General features: G+C 36.4%; 2 protein-coding genes across 2 annotated transcripts; both read right to left on the bottom strand.

Moving 5' to 3' along the window:
- Positions 1–2,181: 2,181 nt before the first annotated feature.
- LOC117911000 (sentrin-specific protease 5-like) lies at positions 2,182–3,618 on the bottom strand. Its single transcript, XM_034825165.1, has 8 exons — positions 3,566–3,618; positions 3,393–3,477; positions 3,201–3,278; positions 2,986–3,093; positions 2,763–2,894; positions 2,572–2,675; positions 2,379–2,454; positions 2,182–2,271 (listed from the first exon to the last, which is right to left on the bottom strand). Exons 1-8 carry the CDS (start codon positions 3,616–3,618, stop codon positions 2,182–2,184), a joined length of 726 nt encoding a protein of 241 aa, XP_034681056.1.
- Positions 3,619–6,862: 3,244 nt separating this feature from the next.
- On the bottom strand, positions 6,863–8,345 carry LOC117910999. Its single transcript, XM_034825164.1, has 2 exons — positions 8,170–8,345; positions 6,863–8,075 (listed from the first exon to the last, which is right to left on the bottom strand). Exons 1-2 carry the CDS (start codon positions 8,343–8,345, stop codon positions 6,863–6,865), a joined length of 1,389 nt encoding a protein of 462 aa, XP_034681055.1.
- Positions 8,346–10,735: the final 2,390 nt, after the last annotated feature.

Below are 10,735 nucleotides of genomic sequence, written 5' to 3'. Positions count from 1 at the left end.
CCTTCAAAACCCACTCCGAAGCCATGAAATAGCTGCAATGCCTTTCAAAGTAGGTTTCCCAATCTGAATACCCAAAACCCTTGAAGCCTGAGATTGTCAAAATGCCGCGCGGGGGGTATTCGAAAAGACAACCCCACCAATCGCTCGACCAGTCCACCTGCGGTTGACCCCCTCTGTAAGTAAGATGCCGAACAATCGCTTTGGCTTGGAAAGTGTGAGAGTTGCTTTGTCTCTTGGAATTCCGATACTCTAGAACAATTAAATGAAATTGAATTTAAATTTCATTTCTAATTGATTTCTTTTCAATTTCTAAATAAATACTTCAATAATTTAAGAAAATTTCATATTGAGATATAAAGTTTTCTTAAATTGTTGGAATAGTTGAAGAATTACATTTCGTAAATTAAAATAAGATAAAATAAAATAATTCGGAAAAAATGTTTTATTTTATTTTATTCTTTTGGGGTTGGCTTAATGTTTATTTTCTATTTTTAATCTTATTATTGAATAAAATAATATTGATTTATTATTATATATAGATATACATGTTACAAAATATAAGTATTTTAAACCACTAGTATAACAAAACCACCTATAAACTAAAGTATAAATATGAAAATCGTGGGAAATAGAAAATGGGAAAAATAAAATAAATTTTAATGGATATTTTGTTTTTATTTTAGAAAATAACATTTACCACTCCTAAATTTAACAAAATAATTAAGATGTTACAAACTAAATTGGAAATAAGCATTTTATGCCATGTTTGGAATTGTAAAATAGAGAATAAGAATGTAAATTTTAAAGTATTTTTAGTTTTAATGGTATTTTTAATTTTTAAACTTTATTATTTTATTGTTGTTCAATGTTAAAATAATTGAGATTGATAATTGATGCTTCCTTTCAAATTTATCACATGGAGAATGGAAAATGAGTTTTTGAAAATTCATTTTCAAAGGACTAACTTAATATTTAATTTTTAATAATTTTCTTTATATTGGATACTTTCTATTAACATTAATGACCATTTTTTAAAAACAACACAAATCCTCTATTTCTTAGCATCAAATTTTGCTTAAATAATAAAATACAACATAACGCTAACCTTTTTTCTCTAGCTATTATATCTTTCGGCAATAATTAAATAGAAAACACCTATTTTTTAATAGCAAAAACAATGGCAAATGTAGTTCGACCGGTCGTAGAAAAGACGACTGCTTCAGAGACCGGTCGACCGGTTCACTTCAGCCGGTTGACCATCGGTCGAAACGCACTTATCATTTTCTCTCTCTCCCAATAGCTGTGTGTGACCGGTCGAGGATTCAACTCGACCGGTCGATATCCGTTCGAATACCGGTCGGTATTCATTTTAACATTCTCTCTCTCCCAGTGGTTGTGTATGCCCGGTCGATGATAGAGTCTTCTCGGTCGAAAAACGGTTGAACTCCGGTCGAATGTGTTTTTTACATTCTCTCTCTCCCAGTGCCTGTGTGTGATCGATCGAATCCCCATGCATCCCGGTCGACACCCGATCGACACCCGGTCGAATTCCGGGCGAGTACATCTATGTGTAATACAGGTTGACCGATCGATCTCTGGACTCGGCAACTGTTTTCTTTTTATTTAATTGAATTTTTATGACATTATTTTCTGGCGTAGCCCTCATACAGTCATACCCACTCAACAAACAAGTAGGTAGGTGAACACACGAATGTACAATCACTTCAACGCCCTTGCACCCTCTCTATAAACCTGGTAGAAAGATTATGTGATAGTGTGGTCCTTGAGAGAAATTGTATGGCCATGCTTCATTTCATCATGTGACAATAGTGGAAATTAAAGACATGTGAGAGTGAGAGTGAGAATGAGAGAGATTCATGTAAACTGAAGTAGCAATGTGTGATCCATGGAATGGCAAATCAAAGTACGACTCTTATTCCGACTCAATTGTGTATACTGTATACATTTCATCACTAACTTCTATATACAATACATTGAAAATAGTTTAGGTTGAACGCTTAATGTGTTTGGTGTCAAAATGAATCGTACTGTTGTTAACCTTAGCTGTATACATTTCATCACTAACTTCTATATACAATTCATTGAAAATAGTTTAGGTTTCACAAAATAATGTACAATCAATTGAAAATATCCTTGCCACAACCACTTGAATAGTGTCCCTCAATCCACGAGAAAGCGATGTCGATGGGCATTATGTGCAGAAAGCAACAATCTCCCTAATATCTTCAATCTATACTTGTTAATCTTGCCCTGCATTCATTAATGTTTAAAAGGCATATTAGGAAATGTTAAATATGTTGGGCATGGAATGCAACTTTGATATAATCATGGTATATTAAAATTGTGTACGGTCATACCACATCGACGGATTTGGAGAGGCCTCCATTAGACCAATTCTCCATGAATTTCATAACAAATACTCCGCAGTCATTGCTAACACAGAAAGTAACGGGTAATTATTTATTAGGCATGACATGGCAACGATAATATACATAAATTGACTTGCAATAAAATTTAAATCTAGTCACGGACTGCAAAGTAAACACTAACTCATTTGGTTGACTTGGTACGTCTGGCATGACAAAACGGAACATCTTGAAGTCTACATCAACCATTTGTTTCTTGTAGGCAACAAGCCATAGAACAACCTTGGCCTTAAATAAAGAAAGTAGATGCATTCAAATTTCCCATCTTAGGTACAATGGAAGCAAAAAATTTAACGCAACTAATAGCTACTTTACCAAATTTTGTTGTATCCCATTCATACTACTCCTTCTCCTTCCAGGTCGAGAATCCAAGAGCTGGATTCGTTTGTTATGGATGTCATAAACATACAACGACCAATGGTTTTTTAGAAGGACCGGTAAGTACACCTGCATGATGCCACTCAGAATGGATTATAACATATATTTGGGTGAAGGAGATAACAAGTGTAGAAACCTCGAACAATGCATTTAAACTGACCTCATTAACATTCTGATAGGAAACATCGATGGGAAACAAATATCGCTCATAACGGCCAATTACTCCTTCCCGCATCAAATGTTTGCCATTGGAACGCATTACCATTTCCTGCATAGGATATGAAAAAAGTTTAAGCTTTAAAGGATAAGGAAACTTGTTGACATGTTATAACAAAATAACATTGAATTGTAGTGTCCAGCAAAGCCCTCCATTACCGCTATGTAGGGCCATAGATAGAGTTTGGTCCTTGATGCATCATCGAATTGCAGCACTCTACAATACGCATCCACCACCTAAGAGAAGAAGTGATTAATATGTAAGCAATATTCAGAGACACTAATGACAAGATGGTACATGAATATTAAATTAAAAATATTGCAAAGTAATCGAGAAATTGATATATTAACATGATTGCCAATCCAGCTGTCTCCTTGGAAAGAGGTGAGGTTGCCTCTGCTTAAACTTGTGTCATGCAGTGCAACAAGTTCCTCGCTGTCAACAAAACCATCAACGTTAGGGTAATATCAAATATGTGGAGGTGAATACATTTGAAAGTGGAGTATTGTATGCTATGTCAAACCTCGGGTCTAAGGCGCCATCAAAAACAATTGCAGCCACTACTTTAAGGTCCATCTTGATGGGAGACTGGCGTGTTTGTGGTTGCGCTATGAATGGCGACAATAGATTGGGAGCCAACCAACGCACTCTTCGTCGCCTGCCACTCCTATTAGATGGAGCCACAACCATAGATTGCAAAGGCAACTGTTCAAGGACGACTACCTCTTCATCGGCTGTAAATTTGGAGTAACAACAGTTAATTCGTAATGCATAGTACTTAATTCGTAATGCATAGTAATATAATATGAGTTATTATGTACAAATTCATGCAGTAATGAATGTCCCCCATACTGTTACCAATATGTGATGGATGTCGCATTGGTGTGTCAGGTACGTCTGCAGTGCCATGGGAAGCGATGTCATCTCCGCCATAGTCTGAATGCGGATCGGGCTGCGGAAATTCATGGGCTGCATAGCTTGAGTCACCTGCGCCCGGCGAAGGTTGACTTCGTTGTTTTCAGCCATGCAATGTATGCATCACACCACGCATGATGCCTAGTTGGTGCTGAATGCCCTTTTGATATTGATATATTGCACGTTCTGCTGCATAGTATTGCTCAAGTAGTTCCTGTGACATGTTAACAAATAGCTTGCACATAAATTACTATAAAAATATTGAAGCTAATTAATGCGTAAAGTAACAAAAAGTATCCGTACATGACTACTTGTCGGCCCACTACCAAACTCCACATGTGTACGGGGCGGTGAGGTACGGGGCGGTGACGAATAATCAAACCCCTATAATTGATTTCATGACGCAAATTAAGAACGTATAAACCTTGAAGGTATTCAATTTCGATGTCATCAAATTTTAGGAAAAAATGAATGTGGAGTAAATGGCTACCTCGCCATGTCCGAAACTACCAAACTGACTTATCTCAGCAGCTAAGCGCTCCTTTATCAAATCATCTGACCATGCGGAGAGGAGGGGCACTGTCATGGGAACATGAACTGAAGGAATCTTGAATTTAATTACGTAGTGGAGCTGCACAATGGAAATAAACAAATGTGGATTCGTTACTTGATGGTAGTGATGTGAACAATGTAAAAGTGACAAAGTTATCAATGTAAAAGCAGGGCAATACCTGGAGGAAGAGGATGCAACCATGTACCCAAACACTGTTCCCTTGTTTAAATCGTTTAATACCCTCAACCAGCTGGTCAACAACAAATTGGCCCCAGTTTACATCATTTTGAAAACCATCTTCATGAATGGTATGCCATAAGTTGCGGCATCCAGCTATCCTTGACGTTGGCGCCAATATCGTCACACATGCGTAGTAAAGGAAGCATCTACGGAACTCCTCCCCGACAGGTAAGTTGAGGAGTCTCTCCGCACAAGTGTTAAGTGAACCGAATGGATGCTCAGACGGGGTTGATGCAATCTGTAGAATCCGGTCGCTTGTCGGGAGACCAAATACAAGGCCAACATCTGTAGCAGTCAGCTCATAGCTTTTGTCGGATGATATGTCTATGCGTCTGAAGCCAACGTTAAAATGGTCGATCAACCATAGACATATATTATGTCGTATCTCCTTGCAATTTAAGTTGAGAAGACCTCCAAACTGAAGGTCTCGCACAACTTCCAATTTATCCACTGGCAGCCTGTTGCATAGTTTTAAGAATCTGGAAGATGAACAACGTGTGAACAATCTTGTGGGCTGCATTAAAAGTGAAGGACATAATTAGTAACTTAGAGATGCATTTTAGTAATCAACATAAAAATAACAAAGACATTATGAATACATAAACGTGGTGCAAAAGGAAATACAATTGAATGAACTAACAAACAAAATAATGTGGATGAATAATTTACAACTCGATGTTTATATGATAATGAATATGTAAGACCCATAACAAGTAATTGTGTTAAGTAGGTTAAAATAGCAAGTATCCAAAATAAGTAATGAAAAATAATAACGAAGAAATAATGCAATACCTCCACAGTGGCCATTGAAGAATGAATTTATTGCTGGAGAGGTTTGAACCTTAGAATAATCGGTGACTTCCAAAGGCTGCTATAGTAGTGATCGATGAGCTGGAGAGACTAATAATAAAGGGAAAGGTTAGTTCACTATCGTACCATTAATAAGTTGGATAAATTTTGTCAGGCTATACCATATTCAGCTGTATAAGGTAAAAATAAATAAAATAAATTAAAAAAAACCATTTGAGGAAATCACTAACAGTTTGGGTGCAAACATGTGAGTGAAGTACTATGCTACTGCAAACAGATCATGTGAATGACAAGATTATAAATGCAATGCTTACAAAGTGTGAAACGAGTATATCTCATTCAAGACAAATGGAAAGACATTTTTTAGTAGCTAGAACCACAAATGCTTGATAATGTAGAGACACTGATGGAATTAAATAACAACTTTAAAGAAACCACATTTAAATTGCACTTTTAATTACGTAGGTTAAGCAAAGCAACTATAAATCATGAAAATAACAAGATAGTGCATCGTGCCTATAACCAGGCCAATACATAGGAACGTAAAACAACAATACCGTACCATATGCCCTACAATATAGAATGTATGGGCTGATACATAGTTTGAGAATCGTACAAGCACAAACAAGCCACATGTCACGACAACGGATTATTACATTTAGAGCGATTGTGACCTATGCCATTGCATCGAAAGCAATGAATTGCTCTCTTATGAGTAAACTGTGACTCAATGCGCCTTTGGCGGGGTCTTCCTAGAGGACGTTTGACATGAGGGGGTTGGAGAGTAGAAAAGAAGTTGCCGGCGCAATCTTGCAAACTCCCATCCTCACAAACTTTCGGCATATTGTGTGTTGGTAATGGTTGAAACTGACCAGAGTAAATCAAATGTTGGGTGGAGACATTAAAACATGGGTCAATATAGTCATACACGTCGTGTCTGAGTGTGCGGATGACAGCACATACATGGGAACACGGCAAGCCGGACATTTTCCATGTCATGCAAGTACACGTACGTTGATTGATATCGACAACCAAATAAACCTCCCCGGTGAACACCTTAAACGTCCCCCCCAAATATGGCAACACACTAATCGGACCGGACCTCATGATATTTGACATTAGATTCTCTTCAGTTTTCGGTCCAACCACACTCTTCCACTTTTCTATACCACGCATATGGGTGTCCAACATGGCTACAAGCTTATCCATGTGCATTAACAATAACGTATAAATTGTTTGGTGACGTTCATCTCTTAACCACGCATTGAAGGACTCTGCAATGTTACTTGTCATTTTATCCCATCATTTTTTTGGAAACTTTGACATTGCCCAATGTTCCGGATTGTTATCCGTAACCCATTTACCGAGGTTGTCATTGAAGCGCACAAGTTTTTCAAATGCCTCGTTGTAGTCTATCTCCAACCTAGCGTATGCAATGCTGTCTAGAAGTAACAAAGCATCTTCTTTCCCTTTCTTTCCTCTAATGTTTTGCTTATTCAAGAAGCTAGAAAAGTTTTCCTTAACATGTCGATAACAATATGCATGATTTCCTATCCCGAACAACTCGGAAACACTACGCAAGATTCCTTGATGTCTATCAGATATAATAACAACTTCTTTACCATCTAAGACCCCCTTTAATTTCTCCAAAAACCAATACCAATCCTCATAATTTTCTGAACTGACCACACCAAGGGCAAGAGGGAACATTCCATCATTTGCATCATATGCAATGGCCGACAAAGGAGCTCCCTTGTATGGTCCGCTTAGATGGCAAGAATCAATAGCCAATACTGGTCGACACCCCTTGATGAACACTTGAATTGAAAATGCATGGGCAATGAACAATTGCATGAAGTGACCTTCGTCCGAAGTGTACTCCGCAATTGTGTTGGGGTTGATTTCCCTTAGCCTATGGCATAACCAAGGGACAAACGTGTAGGACTCACGTGGAGCTCCATATATGCGCTCTTTTACCTTCTCTTTAAGGTGCCATGCTTGGTTATATGTCAATTGAACTCCATGATCACGTTCAAAATCCTTACAAATTTGACGGGGAAGATAGTCTGGAGTGGTTCTAAACACATCTTCAACAACAACCGCGCCTCTCTTTGAAGAAACCTTGACCTTAGATGAACACTCATCCTGAGCTATATGATTATGATTCACTTGGTAAGTATGAACTCGCAAGATGACATTTCCCTCGACAGCGTGAGCTGTTATCTTCCAAGGACAACCCTCAACCGAACACTTTACAGACATATGCGTAGGAGAATTTTTCTTGTACTTGTATTCAAACCTTCCACCTAATGACATCTGGTAAATTGTGTTGCGAAACTCCTCTGCATTTTTAAATGTATGTCCTGATCCTAATATTGCCTCACGAAAATGAATCGATTCCAAAGGGGTGTACTCACTATCTGCACAACGCGACACAAAACCTCTTGATAGCATCATAGTATTAGGAATTGCATCGCATGATGCATTAGAGGAAGGAAACGGTACAGGTGGACCTCTGCATTTACATACATTAACATAATTAAACTACGTGATGCATAAAAGTGATATTCACAATATTTTAAATAGACATTCACGTTAACGTCCATTACCCAATTGCCAATTCTCTATTCGGTATATTTGCTTCAATGCCTTCCACACAAGATAAGTCTATTAGGTATACATTTGAAAAGTCATCACTGTGGGAAACCACCTTATCCAAGTCATCCTCATCTTCTAAATCTTGGATGACTCTAGGGTTGAACTTGAGGGTGTAGTGCATCTTCATCGCATCAAACGAGATGTCGAATTTCTCCAAGATTTTTTTGGTGAATTCTTTAAATGGTATTCCTTTATATATGTGAATACCTTTGCTTCTTCCACCCACGTATTCCCATTGCCCATCATTTTTTTGGACAAGTTTGCCTCCCACAAAAATGTAACGATATATCATATTAGTTACGTCCATCAACCTATACAAACATAGCAGAAATTTCATATTATAGAACAATCAATTATGCATAGTATAGAAAATGGGGTTGATATTCTCTCCCATGTGGCCTTTGGCTTTGAAGTTGACATTATTATTAGTCGCCATGTCAAGTATATAATATATCATTTATACATATACTTTTCCTTTTGTTACTTCACTTATTATTTTTTTTTTCCACAAATTGGTTGAATCTTTCTCTGTTTTTGCATACTGCTATCACCCTCTGGATCCCAATGGGAACATAACAGTTACTTTTGACACTCATAAATGTACATATGCTGGCTATGTGTTCAGTGTTTTGAATCAATTCAACTGATTTGTTTCTTTATTTGCTACTTATATTCATGTTAGCTACAGATTTCATGAAGTTGGAAATGATAATCTATCGACACATACTAAGTACACAACAATATCTCATACTATAGGCTCACCATAACTTGGGTTTTATCGAAGAAAGTTAACATACGAACTATCGTATTTAACTAGATTGCCACACGATGAAGTCACTAGACTACTGAAAGATTTGATTTCAACCAACGGAGGAAAAATATGTCTGCACTAATGCAAGGGGAAAAAATAGAAAAAATATAACCAGTAAATATAACCAATCCGGAGGGCACCGCCGGTGGGGATGGATCAGGCCACAATATATGGCAAACTGAAATGGCGAGATAAATTAAGGCAATGTATTTGGGCTGAAATCAAATGGTCCGGATAGCCGAAATGAAGCATAAAAAAGATGAAATTGATCAACCTACTAACCTCACCTATAAACTGCTTCGCCACGGAGCCGAAATGTAGTTGTGATCGTCGACGCCAATGGATCGATACAGATGAAAAACGAGACTGCCTACACCAACAATCAAAAGGCTGGGAAACACGAGCTTCAGAGATCACGAGATTGGGACTGAGGATTAGGGCATTCTTTGGGCGGAAGAGGAGGACGAAGCCGGGAATGTGAAAAGTTGAAAACGAGTCCAATTTGGGGAAAACAAAGGGAAATCCAACGTGGATTTCAGGTTTTTTTTTTTAAGTCCCAACCAAGGGCATTTTCGGAATATTATAAATGGGATATCCTTCTTATTAATATTGAGACTTTACTTGGGTGGTGGGCTTAATTTTGTTAGATACATGGACCATTTGTTAATTTTTGGGCCCAGCTGGGCCCAAGACACAATTCTCCCTTTCTTCTTAAATTTGTACGCAACTTGTGGGCCGGAAGCTTTTTATAATCCTAGGGACCCATCAACCCTTTCCTCATAGTTGTTTATTCCTTTTTAAAAAGACTCGAAATCTGTTGGCACAATTATCAATAAAAAAATGAAATCATCCCATTTTTTAAAACTAATCATTCACTTTTTTTTCAAACAAAATATCCATTCTGGATAAAATAAAAAAAATAAAAAAAAATCTCCTTAATAAAAATAATATTTATATTTTTTTCCCTATGCTTTGAAAGATGTAACTCTTTGTTTAGATAATCTTTATCTATTTGAAAAGGTTCTGTAATATCATCAATTACCATTAATTGGTGAGGTTCATCAGGTAGCAACATTTGAGAAGGTGTTGGAGAGGTTGGAGGTGAAGACTCTTGCTTAACATACCTAGGGTAAGGAATGTTAGGAGTAAAGTCCACGTTATCAAAATATGTCTATTAAAAATAAACATAAAGCTTAAATTAAAATATAAATACAAAAAAATTAAAAAAATCAAAAAAGTTAAACAATGAGAGGATGAATTGATACACTTAGAATTAATGATGTATTTATTTTTTTTTAATATTTTATAGACAAATCTTATTATTGATAAATATTATAATCTAAAATAAATAAATAAAAGAAACCAGAAAAGAGGAAATGATTTTATTAATTTAAAGTAGCGAATTTAGTGTAGGAAGAAATTTAGTTTTTAAGCAAAAAAATAATTATTTTTGGAAGAATAACCACATAGCAATTAATTTCAACAAATAATATTCTAAAAAGATCATGAATAAAATAAAATTCAAATAATATATATTAAAGAAAAAAACCTTCTGCATGTGCATATATCTATATATAATCGAGAAATAACTTAAAACCAAACTAAAATTATCATCAGTAAAAAATTAATAGTTTTCTAATAGAAATGAATTATTTAAAACATGATACCTAATGTCATAGAGAACATAGTATGGAGTACTATTAGGG

Source organism: Vitis riparia, chromosome 3, assembly GCF_004353265.1.
Source record: "Vitis riparia cultivar Riparia Gloire de Montpellier isolate 1030 chromosome 3, EGFV_Vit.rip_1.0, whole genome shotgun sequence".
NCBI classification, from domain to species: domain Eukaryota; kingdom Viridiplantae; phylum Streptophyta; class Magnoliopsida; order Vitales; family Vitaceae; genus Vitis; species Vitis riparia.
The sequence above is the reverse complement of the archived record's forward strand: the minus strand, read 5'-3'. Positions and strand labels throughout refer to the sequence as shown.